The sequence below is a fragment of the Lethenteron reissneri genome, chromosome 20, assembly GCF_015708825.2.
Source record: "Lethenteron reissneri isolate LAM-NWPU_2019-01 chromosome 20, ASM1570882v1, whole genome shotgun sequence".
NCBI lineage: Eukaryota > Metazoa > Chordata > Hyperoartia > Petromyzontiformes > Petromyzontidae > Lethenteron > Lethenteron reissneri.
Genome location: NC_083798.1, coordinates 11,015,064 through 11,039,547, shown reverse-complemented (window position 1 = coordinate 11,039,547; position 24,484 = coordinate 11,015,064). Strand labels below are relative to the sequence as shown.

The window sequence follows — 24,484 nt, the reverse complement described above, 5'->3', positions numbered from 1 at the left end:
GGGGGGGGGGGGGACCGGCACCCGTACCCAGCGTTCGCCGGGTGGGAAAATCAGGCAAGGCGGGAGGCTCTGCACGGTGCTAGGCCTCGACACCCAACACGCCACTCTGAGGTAAATTCATACAAATTTCACGTCCTCTACAGAGTGGCGAGGGAGGCAGAGTGGCGAGGGAGGCAGAGTGGCGAGGGAGGGACTCAGCCTCAAAACGAGTAACTCGTGTGGCGTATTAACATCGCCACTGGGGAGACAAAGGCGGCCGGGCGTGGTGGATACAAGTCCCGGGCAAAGCCGGGTCATGACTATGTGTGTATGTGTTTATGTGTATGTCTCTGTGTCTGTATGTATGTGTGTATGTATGTGTCTGTATGTATTTGTGTGTATGTATGTGTGTGTCTGTATGTATGTGTGTGTGTATTGTGTATGTGTTTGTGTGTATGTATGTGTGTGTTTGTATGTATGTGTATGTTTGTGTGTATGCATGTGTGGTGTATGTGTTTGTGTGTATGTGCGGTTATGTATGTGTGTGTATGTGTGTGTCTGCAGCAAGCGCGTGTATGTGTACCTATGGACGCGCGCGCGTGTGTTGTGTAGGGGGAACGGTAGTGTAGTGCTTAGCGTACTGCCTGTGTCTATGTGTGTGTGTGTGTGTGTCTGTGTGTGTGTGTCTGTGTGTGTGTGTCTGTGTGTGTGTGTCTGTGTGTGTGTGTCTGTGTGTCTGTGTGTGTGTGTCTGTGTGTGTGCGTGTGTGGTGTGTAGGAGGAACGGTAGTGTAGTGCTTAGCGTGCTGCCTCTGTGTGTCTGTGTGTGTGTGTGTCTGTGTGTGTGTGTCTGTGTGTGTGTCTGTGTGTGTGTCTGTGTGTGTGCGTGTGTGGTGTGTGGGGAGCGGTAGTGTAGTGGTTAGCGTGCTGTCTGTGTGTCTGTGTGTGTGTGTCTGTCTGTGTGTGTGTTCTGTGTGTGTGTCTGCGTGTGTGGTGTGTGGGGAGCGGTAGTGTAGTGGTTAGCGTGCTGTCTTTGTGTCTGTCTGTGTCTGTCTGTGTGTTTCTGCGTGTGTCTGTGTGTGTGTGCGTCTGTGTGTGTGAGGAGCGGTGGGTGTAGTGGTTAACGCTACGCTGCGCTACCAACCCGGCGAACCGAGTTAGATTCCCGCTCATGGCCACCACCGATCAAGATTATTTGAACCTCACATAGGTCGACTCAGCCTCAAACGAGTAACTGGTGTGGCGTATTAACATCGCCACTGGGGAGACTAAGGCGGCCGGCCGTGGTGGATACAAGTCCCGGGCGAAGCCGGGTAGTACAGCTAGTTATTGTAGTAAATATTGGTCGTTTAAGCCTTCTACGTGTTAAACTCATGTAACAGTTGACATTTGGTCAATGATCCTTCTTCACTGCTCACATCGTGAGTTAGTTTGACTCCGTATTCCAATCCTTATTAGCCTCACTCTGACTTCATACTCTGTTTATTTGTATATACTTGCAATTTGATGGCCTTAACAACAAGCACAAATTCACGTAAAACAAATATCGTGGCCAACTGATATACAACGGACATGATGTGATCTCCGCACACGTAACTGTACGCCGATGTGAATCAGTAAGTGTAAGGTTCCAAATATTAAGTGGAAAATTAATTCCAGCGGTCACGCGAGCTTAAATTAACAACAACAACACAACTCATTCGTCAATAACACTGTGGAGGCCTTAAAAGGAAATTTAAATAAATGCGACGTTTCAGGCGACGGCTCTTCTCCACAGCCATTTTTCCCCGAGACGTCGCCTCGAATATTTTTGACATCTAAGGCAGCGTTATTGGCGAATATATCGGGGATTGGTTTCTGTTATTAATTCATTATTCTTGTGCACCACTGCCAACGCAGGTGAGACCAGCATCATCAGGTGATGAGCCGAGGTGAGGCGCGACGTCTCGCGGTGGGGGGTGGCGCCGTCTGTAGCCACGCGAATCTGTTGCCGGATGATGCTGAACGGCAGCGCCGTGGCAGGCACAACATTCGAGGGAGGTGCTGCTGCTGGTGGTGGTGGTGGAGTAGAGGCAGTTGGGACCCTTCATTTGTGTCGGCTGGAGAAATCCGATGAGCTATGAAGCTCTTTTTCACATATGTCCAGTCGGGCGAGTTAAAAATGTACAACAACAAAAACGATTGGAGTGCAAAGAATAGAAAAGGGAAGAAAGACGCTCAAAATAAATACATTTAAATTAAACTATATTTTACCAGGTAAGGCCCAATGAGCTATTAGTTATCTTTGAGAAGCGACCTGGCCACAAGTGATAGCTTAACAAAGTGGCTCAGCGGCTGTGTAAGAGTCACGAGATCAGAGCCCTTCCACTTGAACCACCGACTCGCGTCTCCAGGAGACGGGGCTCAGCACACGCCACGTGTTTGCCCAAGGAAAAGGAGGATTGACCAGGGTGTTATTTGCTGTGACGTTCGCTCGTAATTATTCAATGAATAACAGGCAATTAAATACAACAGGCGCTACGTTTTGCTGCCAGCGGAATGCAAGCCCGTCCCTTATTTAGGCTGATTTATAATGGAAAGCAAACGGTAATGTGAGATGTGCAACCCACCCACAGGCAGGGATTGAATCCTGCTTCGCTGCAGTTTCGTGGCCAGCGGCGTTCAGGTGGTTGCCGTCCGTGCGGTGGGCACCACGTGGCAGTACAGCAAGTAGGTTCACGAACCCATCCGTACGGACGTTTGAGTGTTTACCCGCTCCGTGCGCGTGGCGATTCTTCTCTGGCTTCTCCGACTTTCCGTTCAAGCGAAACAGCGATTGGGACAAACATCCCAATGCACGACTCTCTTGAAGAATAGTCGTGGGATCTCAGCGAGGCAGGCCTTTGTGTGTAAACAACCAACTTGATTCTCGTTGTCACAACGTGGAGGGACTCGTGTCAGGAGAGACTCGATCATGACCGGGCAAGGGCGGAGCTGCGATGGTCGGCCAATGGTGGCGGCGACGCACGTGGCTGCCTGTAGTCCAGCACTGTGAGGGCAGCTGCGAGGGTTGGTGTATCACCGCGTGAATGTTGTGAAACTCTCTTCCCGTGGGCGTCGAGGAGGTGCCGTAACCCTGGCTCGCCACAACAACGCGGTACAGCAATTTGACTAATCGACATCTGTTCCCATCTGTACGGGGATATAGTGTTTCCCCGTCGCGTCCGTGGGTTTTTTTCCGGGTGCTCCGATTTCCTCCCACTCGTATAATAAGCAATATATTTTTAAATCCTTTATATTAAGTTCACTTGCTTGCTTGCGCGCTTACGACCGTGCAAATCTTTCGGTCGTTTTTTAACCCACTTCCCGTGATCCAATCGAGCTGACATTTTACACACAGGCTCGTTGTGCGTGACAATTTATTTTCGTGAAAAGATTTTTCCAAAATGTTACACTTTTTAGGAAAAAAATCATATTTAATTGAAAATACCAATGTGATAAAAATGAAACTCTTACTCAAGAAAAACACAAATGAATAATAACATAAAACCGATGTTACGCATATAAAGGATTTATAGTGAAAAACTTTGTTTTTACGGGTTAATTTTTATCGACTGAAAATGTCTGAGAATAAAGACCCCAGAAAGGACTCGGGTGGCTCTCCTGGGGAGGAGGGGGGGGGGGAAGTGAATTAATATTGAATACAAGATGTTGATCTTTAGCTTCACTGTAAAGAGAGGAGCGCGGGGAGTCGGCGGTGCGGGCGAGCAGTGTGTGGAGAATCTCCAGACCTTAGGATCAGCAGCGGAGAAGTAGCGACCTCTCACTGAGAGCCTAGACGCGCGTTGATCTCGCGATTGTAATTTCTCTCAGCCTCAGCAGCCGCGCTGCAGGTCAGAGCTGATCTGTAGGACACAAACACCAACAAACAGCGACCATAAAAGACATCGACGAACCCGTCACGCGATTTTAAAAGCGATTTCGGATTCTCTGGGAGGCGCGCTGCTGACGGGAAGCTGTCACTCACGGCGATTGGCCGTGACGGCGGCGCGTCCCGTGAGCGCCCGGCGCGCTGCCTTAGATTCTTATTAGTGCCGGACTAATAGCGTCCCGGGGGTGTGGGGGGGGTGGAGGCAGGGATGGGGGGTGGAGAGAGAGTGTTGATTGGCGTGCTCTTGTAGTTGGGATAATTATCAACATTCATGGCTTCTGTTATGGGTGTTGCTGGTGCGCGAGTCGTGCGAGTCGTGTGCGACGTGGGGGGACGGTCGTGTGGCTGTTAGGGCGCTGCGCTACGAACCCGGCGACCCGAGTCAACAGCAGTGACGATTATCTGAACCGGTCTTGGGCCTCCTCTAAGTCGACTCGGCCTCAAATGAGTACCTGGGGTGATGTGTAACATCGCCACTGGGGAGACAAAGACGTGGTGCTGGCCACGCACATCCTCTGGAGTGTCGTGCCGGCCTTCATAGCTGATCGCTAACAGCACTTGCCCCCAGAGTCTATGGAGAGAGGGGAGGGGTGTAACTCACGTGCCGCGATGCCGGGGTGTGTGCATCGGCTGCTCTCAAGAATAGAGCCCAGAGCCGGCCTCTTAGAGGACCACGCGGAGCTCACGAAATGAGGGCAAAACTGAATCGACAATGGGCTCCTTTGGGTTGGCCGTGACTCGCCCGCCCGAGTGCGAGCACGTGACGAGTCGCGCGCCCGTGGACGCGGGGACCGCCCGGCAGCAACAAACGGCGACGTTCAGGCTGGACGCGAGTCCATTGCCCCTGGCGACGGCGCTGTGGACCCGGCCACCCGAGTTCGATTCCCAGCCACGGCGAGTGACATCTAAACCCGGTTATTGGCAGCCCCCACTGCCCCCAGAAGCAGCCGTACCGAACAGCGAGACGAAGTGCAGCCCAACAACTGCCTTGTCCCAAAGGCGTGGGGAGGCCTTCGCCTAGCAGTGGATTGGGACAGGACTGCGCACTGCGGCATTGTCTGCACACACCCCATTGCCAAATGACCCTGAACGAAGCGTGTCTGACCCTGGTTAGTTGTCAGGTGGGAGACGGCCTTGACGTACAACTTGCTGTCGAGAAGACCGTGGGACAAGAAGGCCGTCGTGAGAAGACGCAAGCCAAGCAGGGCGCGTCTACACCGCGCCCTGTGAGCGTTCAAGTTCTACGCAGCCCCGGCGTGCCCCCCACCCACCCCACACACACATCTCTCGCGTGCAGCTCAGCAAGCAGATTGTATTCATTACCCCCAGCTGCGTCCCCCGCCACGTGACCCCGAGGGTCGCCACTGAGAGATTCGTAACCCCCGTGGGGGGGCGGGGGGGGGGTCACGCGCGCAGCGTCGGGGAAGAGGGAACCCCCCCAATGCTGGAAGAGTGGGGGTCACAGTGACACGGAGCCCTGCGGCTCACCTGGGGCTCGCCTGGAGCTCACCTGGGGCTCAGCTGGAGCTCACCTGGGGCAGAAGGTATTGGGCTAGAAGGAGACGCGGCCACGATGTAAACCGTCCCCTCGTGTCGCACGCGTGTGTGGGTTCATTTTAGCCGGGCATGGTGGCGCGCGCCTGCGATAAAGAGCTTGGTAAGGAGGGTTGGTGGGTCACGTAATGATTTGCGTGACGCTCTCACGCCCCTCTGGGATGTGAGATGATCAGGCGACGGGAGCGACAGCACGTGGGTTCGTAAACCCATCCGTGTGGACCTCGTGAGCGTGATGCGTGGGGGTGTTGCTCCGGGTCCTCCGGGTGCCCTCCACGCGGTGTGTGGCGGTGGCGCAGCGGTGAGCGGCACTGCGCCACGCACCCAGCTCAGGCGCGATTCCTGCTCACGGCCAACATCAGTGGCGCGTGCCTCAACTCGGCCTGCCCTGCCCGAGGCCGACGCAGTCTCAAACGAGTACCCGGTGCTTCGTGTAAAAACACCGACACCGGAGGAAGACAAAGGCGGCTGTGCGTGGTGCTGGCCACGCCACACCCTCGTGCGACGTGCTGGCCTTAATATTTACTCGTAATAATGTATTACACTCATAAAGCGCCATACGTTGTACCCAACTAAATACATGAGTAAATAGGGCGCTGTGCTCTTTCCACAGCCGCGCCCGTGTCTGTCCGGGCGATCTTTGCCTTTGTCACTGCGCCGGAGCCTTCGGCCACCTTCACTCACGGAGACGCCTCCTCGCGTCCGCCGCGCGGTGCCGTGACTCTCACTCGCGGTGACAACGCGGACACGAGCGGCCCGACACCGAGTGACCTCCCGCGCCCCCCACGCCGCGCTCTCCTCCCCGCAGTCGCGACAGCTCCAAGTCCGCGTCGAGACCCTCCTGTCAACTTCCAGCACGCTGCCCAGGGGAGCATAGACGCGGTGGTGGTGGTGGGGGGGGGGGTCATCGTGCAGTACAACAATTGATGTTGCTACACTGACCTCTCTGCTCATTACATTGCCGAGCCGCAGCCTATAGCACCTGTGTGTGCTCGAGGACACACACACGCACGTCGATGATGATGCTGCTGCTGATGATGATGATCACATTCTGAGCGTGGTGAGCGAGTCGACCGCTGATGGACGCGCGCGCGGACGCCGCCAGAGGCCCCGGGCCGCGCGTGACGGCCCGTGGCGCCATCTGGCGGCTGCGCGCAGTCGGTAAACGGAGTTCAACTTTTGACCCCAATTAAATAATTTCCTCTGACCGAGCCGTCTGCGAGAGCGTGGAAGAGTAGGCCGAATACCATCTCGACTTGAAGGCGCTCTCCAGCGTTCTCGTTCAGCGGAGACCCCAGCAAAACCACACCGAGTCCTAGGACGCCTTTTCAGGTGGCTCCTGCATTGGGTTTCTATTTTGGCCAATTAATGACGAGTCGTGATGATGATTATTTGACCACGTGGGGAGGAACGCGGAGCAGCCCGAGACAGCCGACGCCTTGCGCGAGGGCGCGACACTCGGCCAGCTGGAAACAGCCGGCGGTGATCCCACTTGCTGCGCTGCCTTCCTCGTGGCGAGCCAGGGCATGGCACCTCCCCGACGCGCACGAGGGAGTTCCACAACGCCGTGATCCGCCAACCCTCGCTGTTGCCTCCACGGTGCCGTTCACAGGCCGCGCGTCGTAGCGACCACCGCCCTGCGCGGCTGTTGGCAAGAGATGGAATGTTGCCACGAGATGGAATGTTGGCAAGAGATGGAATGTTGGCAAGAGATGGAATGTTGGAAAGAGATGGAATGTTGGCAAGAGATGGAATGTCCACCGGGGACCTCTCGCGGGACGCAGCCGTGACGGGTGGCGTGCGAGCGTGGCAGTGCGTGCGTTTGTTTCATGGAGCCGGTGGATACTGAGCACTGAGAGAGGGGAGGAGCAGGAGGAGCACGCGGAGTCGAGACCGTCGTTGTGTGTTGGTGTCGCTTGTCGCGGCTATCGCGAAAGAGTCGCTCTTGAGAGCAGTTTTATAATATGATTTACCTGTGTTGACGTCATCGTTCAAACTTCGAAGACGACGAGTGTGCGGATGTATGTTGAACTTCTTTCGCACCGCACGTAGCCAACCGTGATAATCGGACTAGTCGGAGGTGCGGGAGGCTTGGGCAAAGGCGCGTCGTGGCTTAGAAGGGACGAGCGGCGATGGTCGACAATCACGAGCGAGTGGCAGCAGCCAAGCAATGGGTGGACGCCCTCTCGGAACGCGTCCAAGAGGGCATCCACCACCACAGCGACGGCGGCAGTGAAATCCCTTGGACCCTCTGATGACGACGTCGCAGGATCGTGAAAATTGGCGGCGGCTCGGGGAGGCTTTCATCCAGCAGTGGATCGACCATGGCTGATGATGGTGAATACGGCTTAGGTTGAGGTGGCTCTTCTACGCCGTGTAGACCCCAGGCGATGGGAGATATCAAGATCTGTGAGTCTGTGCGCATTAAACCGATGTATACGCTTCCGCTTATTAAACGTTCAGTTATTTTAGTAAATGATTTGAAAATGTATTTATAACGTCATTTCTATGCTCAGTGTCTACTGCTGCTGCTGTGTCCTGTACAGATTTTTGAGGTCCTTATGCATGTAATTATTATTATTTGTATTAACCGCATTATAAGCAGCCCCCTGTTCAAGTAGCCCCCATACATACTTGTTGATATCGCCCGCTCCTGCTCGGCTCCTTGGCAAAGTTAGGCTCCGACTCTCAATTGTCCCCAGCCTGCCCACACGCGATTTTGTTCGAGTTGGGCTACAGGCGGAGCGGTGTGGAGCAGACAGTTCAGGGTCGTGGGTGGACATTCTTCCACCTCCAGAGACCCTGACCCCAAACACGCCTCCACGTCGCGCCCTGCCGCTCGGCGATTCACACGATGATCTTGTGGATGTAACGATGACCACATTAATTGGGTTGCCACTGAAATCAGATTATTACGCTCGCGACACGCGGGGCATCGAATGGGGCCGTTGTCGTAGTGAAACAAACACCCTGGTCTCTTGCAACACGCACGATTGTGTAGCCCGTATTACAATCGAGTCATAATTGATGTGTGGCTTAGGCCACCGCGTAATGATCTGACCAAATGTGTGTCGTGAAGCTCTCCAACAGCTCGACACAGCCAAACTAATTCGTCACCCGGTGTACAAGCGTTTTCACAACGCGACAATTACTAATATTATTATTTGGTTAAAGGTCAATTCTCACAACCACATTTATGCACTGGACGCGCCACGTGGGCATCAGAATGCGCATCCGAGAAGCGAGAACTTGGCCAGTGGGGTAACTACGGAGTGTGCAGGCGGTGTAACTGCGTCACGGCCCCGAGGTAGGAGGCGCCCAGGCTCCGGGCACGACTGAAGGAATGAGGGTGGGTGGTGATTGTACATAAGCCATGCCACCCGCACTGCATCTCTGCACGTGGGATAAGTTCATGAGCAGGCGTGGTCCTGTCTGGGTCAACACCCTCCCTTCTCCTTCCCCGCCGGGCGCTGGCTGCCGTGGCTCCGCACGCGGCTGCCTGTAACCCAGCACTGTGAAGGCAACAGGGGGCGGGGGTTAGTGGATCACCGCAAGAAGTTGTGGAACTCCCTTCCCGTGGGCGTCGAGGATGAGCCGTGCCCTGGCTCGCCAGGGGGAGGCGGTGTAGCACAACTTGTGTACTCCGAGTCCCGTCTGAATGGGATGGAGTGTTTCGCTCTCGCGAGCGTGGCGTTTCTCCAATCGCAGCGGTTTCCTCGCACGCGTGAACACTACCTTAATTGGGCGATAACACCCTAAGAGGCGCAGGATCGCAGAGCTTGGATAATTGTTGGTAGCGCCGGCTGGCCGCGTGGCTGCCGCGGCCTTCCCGCTCGCCCCTGCTTCCTCCTCGCGCCTCTGAGTCGTCCACTCGGTTTTCAGAGCGAGCGAATAGTGCGGTGTGGTGGTAGCGCGTTACACTGTTGCTAATGATAATTATATCTCAGCGGGCTTTACCCGATACACTAAAACAAGTTATTTTTAGTAATTTGCGTCACCTTTTATATACTTTGCAACTCCTGTCGTGTTTTTGTATGGTCTGTTTGTTGTTGTAACGTTCTGACCCGGGACATCTGTGAAAAAGAGCTTTATAGCTCATCGGATTCATCCTGCAGTATAAATACTGATTCGGATATCATCAATACCACCCCCCCCCTTATTTGTTCTACACCCCTCCCCCCAACATCCCCTCCCCCCAACATCCCCTCCCACCCGTGGTCCTTTCACCCGTTCACAGCCCCCGTCCCTCCGTCGACCCGTCGCTGCTGCCGCTGCCTTGTCAGCCGGCGATGGTTTGGCGAGGCCGTTCCGTCGAGCAACCGCCTGGGGCTCTCAGCTGTGCGCGGCCGAGGCCCCCACAGCGCCGGCTGCTGGCGCATAAGGGGAGGGTGGGGAGGGATGGAGGGAGGGAGGGAGGGGGGAGAGAGGGGAACGTTGCGCCGCGTGTCTGGTGAACGATGCCGGGTGAAGGGACCATTCCGCGTTTCAGCTCCTTCTCGTTGCTGCTGCAAATGTGAGATTGTTTGGCGGCCTGCGCGTCTGTTCGCTTTGAGATGCTGCGCGCGATGTGTGGAGGTGAGCGACTGCGTTGGGGACTGGTCGGTCGTGCAGCGGGCAGCGCCGCTGCGTTACGAACCCGGCGACCCGAGTTCGATTCCCGCTCACGGTCAACACCAGTGACGATTGTCTAAACCGGTCCTGGGGCCTCCCCTAGGTCAAGTCAGCCTCCAATGAGTACCTGGTGAGGTGTGTAAAACATCGCCACTAGGAAGACAAAGGCGGCCGGGCGTGGTGCTGGCCACCCACCCACCCCGTGGTGCCGCCCCGGCCTTCACATGTGATCGCTAACAGCACTTGCCCAACAGTCTGTGAAGGCTACACGTGGCGACCTTTGTATTTTGCGCGTCTGTGTGCCAGGATCGTTCCGTGGCAGAGTACGAGTGTCACTTCCGCGGCTCCTGATCTCTGTCGTGTCGCCGCCTCGCGTGACATCTGCCCGTCGAGATCGTCGTGTGATCTGACGAGCCCTCGGAGCGCGGCTATCGCGTCAACGTCGGGTTGTCTTATTGACTCGTTTCCGTGTTTCACGGTTAGATCGGAGTAGCCGTGCCACTCGTAGCCGCACCACTCCTATTATGCATTCTTGATGTGGCGTGCCGGGCGTGGAACATATTGTCCGGGTCGCCGACCCAGACTGGTTCGGTTTAAATCAGCTGCATCCTTTGCTTTCTTATCGGCGCTGCCTCCATTGTGCATGTCAACATGAAGCTGGATCGTTTACTATCACATCATCATCTTCACCTTGACTGCAAAAATGATCCACTGCTGGATGAAGGCTTCCCGACCGCCCCCCCCCCCCCTCGACATCTTTCACGCGTCCGCCATGCCACAATGCGTCCCTCTCGTGCGCCATGGAGCCCTCTCTCCGTGGCCTGCTACAGCGACTCGGCGAGTGGCACAACGTGCGGAGTCGCGGAGAGTCGCGCGCCACCGAGTGATTCTCTCGCGCGGCCGCTCGGGTTCACTGGGGTCACGCGGAACCGATCGCGGTGCAGAGTGAGATCGATGACCCACCGACATGGAGGTTGATTCAAGGGGCGAGTGTCGTGCGAGGGGAGGACGATGGCCCGTGAGGGTGGGGGGGTGACGGAGAGGGGGGGGAGTGACGGAGAGGGGGGTGAGTTGAGAAACGTGCTCCGACAAAGTGTCCGAGCTAATCTCTTGCACTCTCCTCGCCCCCCACCACACAATGGGTACTCCTCCTGCCCCCCCACACCCCTCCATCAGCCATCACGCCCTCCACTCCACCCTGTACTCCACCCTGCACTCCACCCTGTACTCCACCCTGCACTCCACCCTACACTCCACCCTACACTCCACCATGCACTCCACCCTGCACTCCACACTAACACTCCACCCTGCACTCCACCCTGCACTCTACCCTGTACTCCACCCTGCACTCCACCCTACACTCCACCCTACACTCCACCATGCACTCCACCATACACTCCACCCTGCACTCCACCCTGCACTCCACCCTGCACTCCACACTACACTCCACCCTACACTCCACCCTGCACTCCACCCGGCACTCCACACTAACCCTCTACCCTGCACTCCACCCGGCACTCTACCCTGCACTCCACCCTGCACTCCACCCTGCACTCCACACTAACACTCCACCCTGCCCTCCACCCTGCGCACCCTGCACTCCACCCCACTGCCACGCGCGCTGTCATTGCGCCGCGCGTCCACCAGGAGGCACCATCGACCCTTTCTGAAAGCCAGGGACCGCACTGAGCGGAGACCGCGTGGTCGGTAATCCGCGCCCGAAGTGGAGAGAAACGGAGAGGGATGGTGGGGGGTTGAGGAGGGGGGGCTATGTGTGGTGCCTGAGCTGGATTGCAGATTTTCTTGGTCGTGTGCATGCCCAGCCCTCTGTCAATCCACTGCTTGATGAGTGTCCATCTTCTCCCCACCTCGTATCGCTGCAGCCTCTAACGCTGCTATTGCAAGCACGGTGGTCGCCCATCCGAGCACTCCGCAGGCTCAACCACTGCTCAGCGGGCGAGATCTGACGATGTCTTCCGAGTGAATTGGTCCGAAGCGTTAGAATCAAGCGCTCTTTTTATTCGCGTGAATGTACGGTGAAGAAACTCTGTCACACGGCTAACATCAGTAGCGAGTTGATTCTTGATATCCGTTCCTGCACCCCCCCCCCCCCCCCCCACACCTGGCACTCCTCACCAACCCCGCACTCAGCAAGCATGGTGAAATATGGTCAACCTACCCCCCCACCACCATGCTCAATGCGACATGGGGTAGATATCCATCCAGCAGTGGATTGACACAGGGGCCGAACGTGACTATAATTGTTGCAGTCATCGTAGTTTGACTCACGCTACTCCCTGTGGTTCTTAGCGGAGAGCTGCATTGAAGCGACGCTTAAAGAGTATGGATCCCTGCAGTCACGAAAACTTCAAATCGACGCTGACTCCTCTGATCCCGGGTCCCAAGTGAGTGGGAAGCGACTGAACAAGGCCGACCTCATTCATAACTCAATTTACATCTCTCCCTTGACTGGCCTCTCTGTTCGTGCTCTGTGAAACTAAACTATTAAAGCAAACAATTGTTTTTTTTCATCAGGCAAGGCCCACTGAGCCGTATAGTTATTTTTCAGAAGCTGTCACAAATGATCGCTCAATGAAGTGGCTCATCGTGTGGAGATTTATTGAAGCCAAATTACTCTTATCGCACGCTTCTAAACGTGGAGGGGAAAACCGGAGGACCCGGAGATAGATCCACACGACCACGGGGAGAGAGACACGCAAACTACAAATATACAGCAGCAGGCGTCGTCAGGGTCGGGATCGAGCCCACGACCTCCTGTATACCAGGCGAGGTAGTTAACATCTCCAAGCCACCGCGTCGCCGATGGTGTGTGGTGTTGTATTTTGAGACCAACGTTGTTGTTGACGAGTGGGTCTTGTTGTTGCTGCTGTTGCTGCCAATACAGCAGCAGCAGCAGCGCCACCAACTAACTTGTTTGAACCAGGCCGGGGGGCTCCTGTTCCGTGGCTCTCATTATTCCAGGGACCGAAGGGACCCCTTGAGGATGGTGCCGAATCCCCCCCCCCCCCCCCGCTAATGAGCCGCACCATGGCGCCTGAGCGAGACGGGCGCGCTTCACGATCCAAAGTTCCACCGCCTCGCGGCGCCAACATCGCTCCAGATGACGGCGACATCGGAGACGCTCCACCCTGAACCACGACGGGAGGGATGACATTGGGCGGTTTTGTGGCGCAGCGGTGACGCGTTCGCCCTTCGTGTTCAGAGCTTCGCGGTTCGACTTCGAGCTGCCGTCCTGGTTATCACTGCGGGTCTCTTCACAGTAACAACAACAACATTACTATGCGTCATCTGCTTCACAGTAACAACAACAACAACATTACTACGCGTCAGCTGCTTCACAGTAACAACAACAACAACATTACTACGCGTCATCTGCTTCACGTTGGACGTCAGAGATCCCTGGCGTCATTCGTAAGAGTTGGCCATTATGTGCCGGCGTCAAGGCCCAATTTCGCCAAATTCGAAAATGACTGATTATAATTGGCATTACACACCGCAGCAATCACTGCCCGTTTCGCAGGCCTGGCGCCGAGTCACCTTGTGGTCACAAGGTCAGCTGCCACTTGGGGTTCCCTTTTACCGCGTTGAGATGAGATTTAAAGCGCTCTGAAACGCCCCCGGTAGACAGGACGCGTTATCCCAAAAACAAATCGTCACTCTTGTTATTATTTGCGTGGCCAGCGATGTGTCTCAGTGGTAGCCCGTGAATATTTGCACGAGATATGCCGTGGTGTGCCCCATGGGTGACTTGTTCCTTGAGACTGATCGTGAGATGACCAGTCGTGTGGGCAGGTAGGTGACCAGTGAGATAGCATGGGAAGTAGCACAGAGGTCTGCTCGTGCTGCGATGGCCCATTCAGTGGCCCATCGATACGATGGCTTCTAAGATGGTCCGTGAGATGATTTCGTGATATGCTATGGAAGGAGACCCCGTGACACGTGACCCGTGATACGGTATATGGCTGGATGATGTGCGAAAATCTAAACTTGAATATCGATGGCGTGTGAGGTGGCCCATGAGCGGGTCCCGTGTGAGTAATCTTTAAGACGCCCCAGGGAGCGTTCGCGACCACGAGAAGGGGCACTGCGGCCGCGCGTTCTCATTGATCCTCAGAGCTGACGGCCGCGATCGAAATTAATGTTCGCGACTTACCCGAGCCCGCCGCCTTCACTCCTCGTTGCCCGGCTTCTCGCACGGAGGAGCACAGAGGAGTACGGAGGAGCACGGAGGAGCACGGAGGAGCACAGAGGAGCACAGAGGAGTACGGAGGAGCACGGGACCTCACGTCAGATCTCCTCCTCCTGCTGCTCGTCGTCCCGAGAGCGCGATCTCATCGACGGGGTCGCCCACCACCCAGTTCCGCTGCTGGCTGGGGGGGTCACTTATTGGGGGGGGCGGTCGGGAGTCGTGGGGGGGGGAGCCGTGATTCGATAAAATCGCACTCCGCTTAATAACTTCGCGGGGACATCATTATTGCGCCAAAAATTCAATTATTACTGTTAATTGCAAAACATGTGAATAGTGTTTCCATCAGGGCGCACCGCGTGACTTCGTTCGGCTCCAGGCGAGAGCCGTCAAACCCTCTCGCCACCCGCCCCCTGCCCCTCCCGCCCCCCAAGACTTCCCGTCATTCCCGGCACCGCCCCCCTCTGCCCCACTCTTCCCACCGCCTGCCCCCCCTCTCCCCCCGCCGCCCCTGCTTCCTTCGGCACCCTCAATCCTCCCTGCGCTCCCCTCCCTCGTGGCAGAGGCAGCTCGCACGCAGCCGCAGCAGCCGCAGCAGCAGCGAGCGCCCGACGCGGAACTCGGAGGCGCCGATCGGGGCACAGCGACCGGGCGGGGATTGTTCGTCGCTTCGCTCGTGGCGCGCGTCATTCCTCTCGTCGGCATCTCAGCGCGATGCGGCGCCTCCCAACCCGCGAGCGGCGCGGTACCGTGCGACCGCATTCAGCAGCATAAGTTTCCCCGGGGGGCCCCGTGCTGCCGAGAGGAGACGGGGTGCGGGCGGGCGGGCGCCCCGAGCGGCGTCAGGGAGCGCTGGGCTCGCGCGTCGCGGCTCTCGTCGGCGAGGCGATGTCCGCGTTCCGTAGGAAGCCGCAGGGGGACGAGTACTGCGTGGTGGCCAGCGTGGTGGGCGGCACGGCGGCCGCGTCGGGGCACGGCTTTCGCCTGGGCACCAACAAGAAGCGGCAGCGCTTCGTGCAGAAGAACGGCCGCTGCAACGTGCAGCACGGGAACGTGAACCGCGAGGCGTTCCGCTACCTGTCCGACATCTTCACCACGCTGGTGGACCTCAAGTGGCGCTGGAACCTGTTCATCTTCATCCTCACCTACACCGTGGCGTGGCTGGTCATGGCAGCGTTGTGGTGGGGCATCGCGTACGTGCGCGGCGACCTGGAGCTGGGCCACGAGCAGGGCTACGTGCCGTGCGTGGCCAACGTGCACAGCTTCCCTTCCGCCTTCCTCTTCTTCATCGAGACGGAGGCGACCATCGGCTACGGCTTCCGCTACATCACGGAGAAGTGCCCCGAGGGCATCGTCCTCTTCCTCTTCCAGTCGCTGCTCGGCTCCATCGTGGACGCCTTCCTCGTGGGCTGCATGTTCATGAAGATGTCGCAGCCCAAGAAGCGCGCCGAGACGCTCATGTTCAGCGAGACGGCGGTCGTGTCGATGCGAGACGGGCAGCTGTGCCTCATGTTCCGCGTGGGCAACCTGCGCACAAGTCACATGGTGTCGGCGCAGATCCGCTGCAAACTCCTCAAGGTGAGAGGGACGCGAGCGAGGTGTGTGGGGGTGGGAGGGGTGCTCGGGAGACCGGATCAGGGTGTGGGGGGGAACGAGCCAATCTGTGTTAGAACGGAGAGACAAACGCTTGCGCTTTCACGCGGTGTGGGTAATTGGGTCATCATGCTAATCGCTTAGTGCAGCTTCGCGTGGCGTGGCTACCCACCTGCTCACCAGCCCAACGCCTCCTGTAGTCTGCGTCCACAGAGCGAGCGAAGGTCAAGAGGTCACCGACGCAACGCCGATGTTGATGCTATCACGCGCGCTTCGTTAAAGTTGACACCGACCACCAAGGGCTGCTCGAATGTAACGGCCTCCTCAATCGCCATCGAGCCTTACCTCTGCATATTGCCACACAGTCCACGCGTCCTTCGATGACCACTCCCAATGTCGCGATCGCCATCTGGCTCGAGCGCTTCCCCTCGGATGCCGACCTTTGGGTGCCAACCCAATGACTGTCGCGGCCACCTGCCCTCCTCCACCCTGCACCCCGCGTCTCTCACTCCACGCGTCTCACCCCGCGCCTCTCCTCGCCCACCGCAAGTTCCTCTCCCTGATTAACCACCACAGCAGCTACAGTCGCGTTGCATTGCGAGCTTCTCAGTTGCCTACGTAGCATTTAGGCAAACGAACTGGCTGCGAACTAAACTCGCTCAACTCGGACCTGGCTTAGTGACGGAGGCGACGTAGCGAGACGGCGCGGTGAGCGAGTCGGGTCGCGAGAAGGGGTCACCGACGTCGCTGCTCTTCTTACAAGTTAGCACAGAGCCAGGCTCGTTACATTGTTACCCGTCGCATTCCCTCCACCCCCTCCGTCACGTACTGCCGTGTACTGTCAATGCACTCTCGTGTACTGTTGTTACATTTGATTGCAGAGTCGCATTCGGCTATGAAATGAGCGCGGTCGCGTTGCTCCACAGTGGCTCGTGCCTCTCCCATTCATTCTCTAGCGGTAAAAGAGAATCAAGAATTGTGCTTATAATCACGGTGATGATGATGATGATAGTCATCATCATGACACGGTGTCACGCTGCCTACTCTTCACGAGGAATAGTACTGGGTATTCTGAGCGTGCCGGGAAGAATTCGGCCCGTGAATATCTCTCATCGCCGCGTACCGATCTCACAGATCAAGCCACGCGAATCCGGCGAGGGCATTACGAGAGCAGCTGGTAGACAATGCCGCTCGGCGTCCGAGGCGTTTAATGCGGCGATGAATGGGCCCAGTTCATCGCCGTAAAGAGGCCAATTTCGATTCAATTTTGAGACGACTCGCTCGGGACAGCGACCCGCGTCACGTGCGGCGGAGCGCGCATTCACTCAGCGCGGCGCGTCCCCGGATCCCCAAATCAATCACGGGGAGGAGGAGGAGGATAAAGAGGAGGGGAGAAGGAGGAGGGGAGACGATGGAGAGCGGCCGGAGGAGAAGGCGTCTCATGTCCGACGCCGCACTTGGGTGCGAAACACGGAATCGCTGCGCTTGAGGTCTGAGTACGTTCTTGCGTGTCCGCGTGTGCACGCGCCTCCACGCGGTGTCCCACGTGTCTCCCACGTGTGCACGCGCCTCCACGCGGTGTCCACGCGGTGTCCCACGTGTCTCCCACGTGGGCACGCGCCTCCACGCGGTGTCCCACGTGTCTCCCACGTGTGCCCGCGCCTCCACGCGGTGTCCCACGTGTCTCCCACGTGTGCACGCGCGGTCTCGTACGCGCAAGCGTGCGATGCGCCATGTGTACGTGAGTTGCTCCTCATGTGCACCCGTGCATGCTTGCGAGTATTTGCCAACTTTAATAGGTGCTCGCTAACAGCGCTGGACCCAACAAGTTTATTTGTGAATTTCATTATTCGTAGACGTGTACTTTTTTCATTCATTCGACTGCCACCCCTAACCCCGCTGGCAAAAGAAAAGATATTAAAGGGTTCATCATCAATGCTTAAAACTTTCGTGACTGCAGGAATTCATATTCTTGGTTCTTTCGGTAAAGTCACGTAGATAGAAAAATAAAAATAAAAGAAATAATAAATTACAATAAAAAAATTTAGCAAAAAATACACGTCTTTTTTTTCTCTCCGCTTGATGAAGACCGCTTGTGTTGCGATCGAAACGTCGTGGGTTTTGGCTTTTATTTTTTATTTTAAAAAATATTTTATATTTAATTTTTTATCTACGTGACTTTACCGAAAGAACCAATAATATCATCAACGCTGTTGATATGACTCGTCGACTCCCCGCATCACCGCAAGTCGCGTGGCACCCTTCACATGTCGCAACTTAAGTCTCCAGTCTCTATATAATTGCCGAATAATCACTGCGTGGTGAGACCTCGTACCTCGCTTGAAGGCGGTGCGCGTGGGTGCACCCCTCGCCCGTGGCGCCCCCCTCCCCCTCTCTCCCCGATAATCCTCGGCGCCCTAAAGGCCGGCGCCGAAAGGCGAAATGATTCCAAAATCACAATCAGCCGAAGCGAGCGAGGCTCTGTCGTCCGTACAGACCCACGGAGTCGCCCTGAGTCCACTGATTTCCCCCGAGGGCAGCCGCGGGCTGGTGGCGCATGCCGAGAGCCCTCGGTAATCACAGCAGCACGGCTCGGCCCGTGCCTCCCTCCGTCCGCTTTCCCGCACACCGGCAGACATCGCAATCAGCCTCCCTCCACAAGCGGCCCGCCCTCCCCATTGCCGCAGCGACAACGCCTGCCCGGCCGTATCCGCGTCCCCGTCATAAGCGCGTGGCAGAATGGAGGCGATAATTGAGCGGAATGGGAGGATCGCACGCGTGGCAGTGATGGATGAGCCTCGTTAGCCACTTTGATAGCCCGAAACCCCCGGGGGGAGGGGTGGGGGGGGCGGGGGTGGGGGGGGAGACCCCGCACGCGACCACGTCCCGCGCGCAGCGGTTAATAGACTTGCGACTTGAGTACACGCGCGGTCACAGAGACAGAGCGCGCACACGCACGCGCGCACACACGCACGCACACACACGCACACATTCACGCGCGCGCACACACACACACACGCGCACACACGCACACACGCACGCGTGCACACACACGCGCACACGCGCACGCGCGCACACACACACGCACGCGCGCACACACGCGCGCACACACACACGCACGCGCGCACACACGCACGCGCGCACACACGCACGCGCGCACACACACACGCGCACACACGCACACACGCACGCGTGCACACACACGCGCACACACGCGCGCGCGCACACACACACGCACGCGCGCGCAGCAGACGACGGGGTGGACTGCTGGCGCGGTGGAGAGAACACGGCTATGGACCCGGCGACTTGAGTTCGATTCCCAGGCACGGCTAACATCAGTGGCGAGTGGCGTGGGAGACTCCCTGAATACGACGGCCCTGTCCCCTCGGCCTCTCTCAGCGTCTCCGTTTCTGTCCCTGGCGACCCCCCTCGCTCCCGCTGTCCCCCTTAGACCCGCCCCCCCTCCCATCATCGCTTCGTCCTCTCTAATCCCCTTCCCCCCCCCACCCACCCCGCAGTCCCGCCAGACGGCTGAGGGAGAGTTCCTGCCGCTCGATCAGCTGGACCTGGACGTGGGCTTCGGCACGGGCGCCGATCAGCTGTTCCTCGTGTCGCCGCTCACCATCTGCCACGTGGTCAACAGCAAGAGCCCCTTCTTCGAGCTGTCGAAGCGCGCCCTGCAGCAGACCGAGCAGTTCGAGATCGTGGTCATCCTGGAGGGCATCGTGGAGACCACGGGTGCGGTGGGGAGCCCCGAGGCAAAGCAGAGCGCGAGTGCATTCTTGTGCTCGCGCCGTTCCTGTTAGCGCGATGGTGGTCGCGAAGCCAGGCGCTGCTGTGCGTGTCGCAGAAGGGGGTTCACGGCAGCCGCTACCGCTGCTGTGCGTGTCGCAGAAGGGGGTTCACGGCAGCCGCTACCGCTGCTGCTGTTGTTATTGTTGTTGTTGCGAATATGGCTCGAACCGACGAGCTCCACTACAACAATGTGTGGCCTTCAAGGGAAGCAAACAATAGGCGACGTTTCGAGCCATGGGCCTTCTTCGTAGCACAGCAGTATCGCCAAATAACGTGATTGTCCAATTAGGTAACCTTTCAAGCAACTTTCAACGGTTTGCATATTTGGGAGCGAGACGTGCCCTCGTCCTTAACTTTTTTAAATTAAAAAACTCTCACGAGATTTTTAACGTCCACTGTGAAGCCGACGGTGTATGCGTGTGGGCAATAATAATAGTAATAATACCCCCCGTGTTGCCCAGGGTGACCGCTGGGCTCGTACCGCAGTCACGCGGCCCGCGGCCCACACGAGGTCTCCGGCTTCGACACGCGACGATCTGTCCGTCGTCGAAAGCATCTTGGGCCGCACTAATCGGGCGCCAAAGAGGCGCGTTTTATAGACCCGACAATGAACGCTTCGTTCTGATATCGGCGCCCTGGTCGGCGTCGAGATCAGCTTTGCCGAGGCGATCTCGAGTCGTCAGCCCCGCGGCCGCTCGTCGCTGAGTCGTTTGGCGTTGCCGCGCCGAGCGATCGGCAGCTGCCCGCGCAGACCGACTCGCACGGCGTGCGTCGGGCAGGAAGGCGGGGGGAGGGGGCCGGGGGATGAGACCGCCGCGGGTTCCAGGTCGATGTTGTGTAACGAGGCGACGAGGACTCAGAGAGACCCGGGTGAGTCTCGTTTGCAAGAGCGACCAGCCCGGGACATGCGTCCGAGGTGGGGAGATGTTAACTACCTCGCCTGGTGTGCAGGAGGTCGTCGGTTCGATCCCGACCCTGACGACGCCTGTTGTATATGTGCCATCATCAGTGGTCACGCAGCAGCGTCATCATCAGTGGTCACGCAGCAGCGATTGCTTCATCACAGCGTCCCGCTCGTAACGGCAGCAGCGCCGATCTGCGCATTTTAATGAAGTGGAATGGCAGCAGCCGAGAGGCGGGGTGCAACACGTCACTCACACACAGAGAGAGATAATCAACAAAGATCCCCCACCAACCTCTTATAGCCTGAGCAGACTGTTGGGAGAGCCGTTGCTGTTGGCTGGCACGGCCTTCGCAGCTGATGGCGTCCACGTGGGTGGGGAGACATAGACGTTGCAGTACAATCAATGAAACGTTGTTGATTCACGGCCCTCCGCTGCCCGCCACGCAGCCCCGGGAGTTATAACAGCACGAGGAGAGACGTTTGCGGGAGCGGTGGAACACGCGCATTGTTCGTCATCGGTAACCACCGCATTGATCCGTGACACTAAGATCGTGTAGGACGCGGCGGCAGGCGCCTCTCATCCAAGATGGTGGAAACGGGGGAAGCTGCGGCTCCAGGAAGTCCTAGAAACAGCGCGGGTGTGGCGGGAGTTGGAGGGTTATGGGATCGCTTGGCATAGAGGGAGGGATGTGACCTTGGGTAGAGAACACGAGAGAGAGACTGAGTGGGGGTTAGAAACAAACTATTGAATTCGTCATGCGTAGGAGGCTCACCGTGACCCCCCGACCTCCCGCGTGCGCAGGGATGACGTGCCAGGCGCGCACCTCGTACACGGAGGACGAGGTGCTCTGGGGACACCGCTTCCTGCCCGTGATGTCACTCGAGGACGGCTTCTTCCGAGTCGACTACTCGCAGTTCCACGCCACCTTCGAGGTCCCCACGCCCGCCTCCAGCGTTCGCGAGCAGGAGGAACGCTTCGCCTCGTCCCTCGAGTCGGCGTTCGCCGCGTCCCGCGACCTATGCTCCCCGCTCTCCCCGCGCTCCCTCCCGGCCCTCTCCCCCGGCCGGAGGAATGAGTGCGCGGTCGACGCCGTCTCGGGGAGATCGTGGGGGGGCCCGCACACTGCGGCCGCACACTCCGGGCCCGAGGATCAACTGCCGGCCAAGCTGCGTAAAATCGGCGGTGGCCCGGGCTCTCGGCCGCCCTCGTGCGCGGCGCGCAGCCGGGTTAACGGGGTCATGGGCAGCATGAGCGCGGGGGACCTGGCGCAGGCGAGGTCGCCCGTGGCCGCCGCGGGGCCCGCCGCGTGCTGGGGCGCCGGGTCGCTACCCGAGGACGTGTTCCCCCTGTCCCCGTGCAAGTCGCAATACGAGTCCCGTGGGCAGCAGCAGCAGCAGCCGCAGCAGCAGCAGAGGTCGCAGCTGCTGCCCTCGGCAGCGGACACCCTGCCGGCCAAGCTGCGCAAGATGAACGGCTGCTGAGACGGCGCCCGCCGGCCCCGCGCGGGAGACTCGAGGTGCGGGGCGATCGCAGGGCACGCACCGCCGACCGCGAGATTGCCCGAGGGACCGGCGCGAGATCCGTCCACGTGAATAGATCCGCGACGATTCGTGAACGGCCGGACTGACTCTGCGTGTTCCGAGGAAACGATGGGAGGTTGAGCGGCCATAACGATTTTTGAAATCGTGAGATTGTTGACGCGGGTGGCCATGGCGGGGATGGCTGTGGGAGGACATTACGTGATTGAGAGGAGGGGGGAGCGATCAGCAAATGGCTCCCGCAATAAAAAATAAGGATGGCGCTCCCCCCCCCCCCCGTCCATCCTGTGTCGCCGGGAGGGAGAGCGTGAAGCAGCAGAGCCGAGAGCGCCGTGCAGGGTCTGCATGCGGCCTCGATCATCATCGCCAGTGGGGAACAGAGGGAGCCCTCCACCCACCCCGCCGCCCATGTGCTCAGGCCTCTTGCGGTGAGGACGGCTGCCCGCTGTGGCCAATGCCGTTGTATTCGCTACCATGCAGCGATCGATCCCCCGTCACCACTGGCGCCCGCAAATCAGTTCCGCTTCCTTTGTTGCGCGCGGTGCGATCCGAGTCGAGTGTCGTTCTCCATTGAAACCCCCGCCTCCCAAAAAAACACGCAAGTTTTGTCTTTCGTATTTATTTTCTTTCATTTTATTCCGATCGTTCCGTCAGCGCCCTGACACCACGCGGAGTGTCTCCGTCTCATCTCCCGCGGAGCGGTGTGCGTCATTCGTAGACCGACGTCTCCGGATCCTTCCTGGCGACCTCTCTTATCCCACCACGCATTGCGCTGCTCGGCACTGTCCTCCCGTGTCCCGTGCACGAGAGAGACCGCGGCGCCACCAGGCAGGGCTACGGGTCCGATCACGAGCCACTCTCGCGCGTCGCGGTCTTCTCTGTGCCACGTGGAGAGCGTTTCTCGCCGAGCACCTGGATCTAGAAGGAGGAGGGAGGAGCAGGCGGAGGAGGAGGGGGAGGGATGAGAGCGGCAACAGCCATGATTTAATTTCGGCCCGGTCTGGGAGGATCCGCGATTCTTTACCTGTATCCGCTCCCGGCACACCACGTCCGCTGTACCTCCCGCTACTAGTCCCGCTACTAGTCCCGTGCCCTATTCAAGTCTTAACAGCGACCCGCAAAACCAACTGAACGAGAAACGAATCCCCGTGGCAGCCACGCACCTTGCCGCGGCCAGTTCGAGCCGCACCTCGTCCGCTCGCATCCAGCTCCGAGCGGCCACAGCTTCTACCCCCCCTCCTCCTCTCGCTCCAGCGCCTCTCCGTCTCTCTCTCTCTGTCTCTCTCTCTCTCTCTGTCGCGTCGCGTCAACCCCAAGCTGTCGCCTCGCGTCGCGTCGCGTTTACCCCCCCCCCCCCCTGTACCCATCTTCGCCCGTCAATTCGTCGAGGCTGCCGCGAACCCGCGCCACCGTTGCACAGAGGACGACGCCGTGGCCGCGACCGGCAGCTGGCTCCGCGGGTGCTGCGAGTGTTTGCGAAGCGCGGCTCTTTGTCGACCCGATGCGACATGTCGACATCGCGGGGCTTGTGGCGGCGTCTCGCGTTGGTCTTTGGGGGAGCGGGCGGGCGGGGGGTGTTGGACTTTGTGTTTTTAAATTGGTCACGAGTCCAAGTTTCGCCTGTGGCTTGCCATCATCACCCGGGGGGAAGGGCAGTTGTTGCGCACATTCTTGTTTATAAATACGAATAAAATCAAATGAATAGTTTCGCTAAGGGGGCGTCTGGCTGTTGTTGATGTCTGAGCGGCGGGGCCGCGTCTGGGCAGGTCACAAATCGATCGCTGCGCTCGAGACGATCAAACGAGACGGACGACACTCAAACTGGGGAGACGACACGGACGAGACACTGAAGATAAAAAAAACCGCGACCCCCAAATTGATGACAGCTGAATAGCCGAGAGGCTGAATCGTCCGTGGCCACCGGGAAATCCCCCGCACCCCCACCCCCCTGTGCGTATCCTCCCCCCGCCCCTCCGCTCCCGTCCTTCACCCCAGAACACAACGCCTGCACGCGTCTGTCATCTGTATTCTCCCTGCCACGAGCTTGCGCCGAGACGTGGAGCTCCGCGCGGCACGCGTGACCCGTCGCCTACGCCGCCTTCGCGGTCGGCATCCCCGGGGTTGTCATCCCGGGCACGCGTGGGGAGGTCGCCATGGAGCTTCTCTCCGCGTCGTCTGCTGGCCCACGGTCATCTGGCGCAGAGCGGGACACTGGCGGGGAGCTGGTGGCCTTCACTGCGGCCCCTGGTGGCGCGCGAGCCTCGACGGGACACAGATGGTGACAGCGGCCCCTTGCAGGCGGGGTGGAGGCCCTCACGCTGCTGACGTCTTATCGACGACAGTGCCCCCCCCCCTACCACCTCTGGAAATTGTGAAGAACACTGATCTGGAAT

At 58.4% G+C, this 24,484-nt stretch overlaps 1 protein-coding gene across 12 annotated transcripts; it reads left to right on the top strand.

Annotated features, from left to right (window-relative positions):
* LOC133344751 (G protein-activated inward rectifier potassium channel 1-like) lies at positions 1 to 23,917 on the top strand. 12 transcript variants are annotated; one of them, XM_061554879.1, is made up of 6 exons: positions 11 to 111; positions 1,878 to 1,909; positions 14,283 to 14,336; positions 14,824 to 15,838; positions 19,372 to 19,591; positions 21,355 to 23,917. In XM_061554879.1, exons 4-6 carry the CDS (start codon positions 15,149 to 15,151, stop codon positions 22,032 to 22,034), a joined length of 1,590 nt encoding a protein of 529 aa, XP_061410863.1. In that variant the 5' UTR covers positions 11 to 111; positions 1,878 to 1,909; positions 14,283 to 14,336; positions 14,824 to 15,148; the 3' UTR covers positions 22,035 to 23,917. The 12 variants fall into 12 exon arrangements, with proteins under 12 accessions (XP_061410858.1, XP_061410856.1, XP_061410863.1 ...); XM_061554869.1 differs by adding an exon at positions 12,364 to 12,458 and having other exon boundaries at positions 12 to 111; positions 14,275 to 15,838; XM_061554875.1 differs by lacking the exons at positions 11 to 111; positions 14,283 to 14,336 and adding exons at positions 2,594 to 2,687; positions 12,364 to 12,458.
* The last annotated feature ends 567 nt before the right edge of the window (positions 23,918 to 24,484 follow it).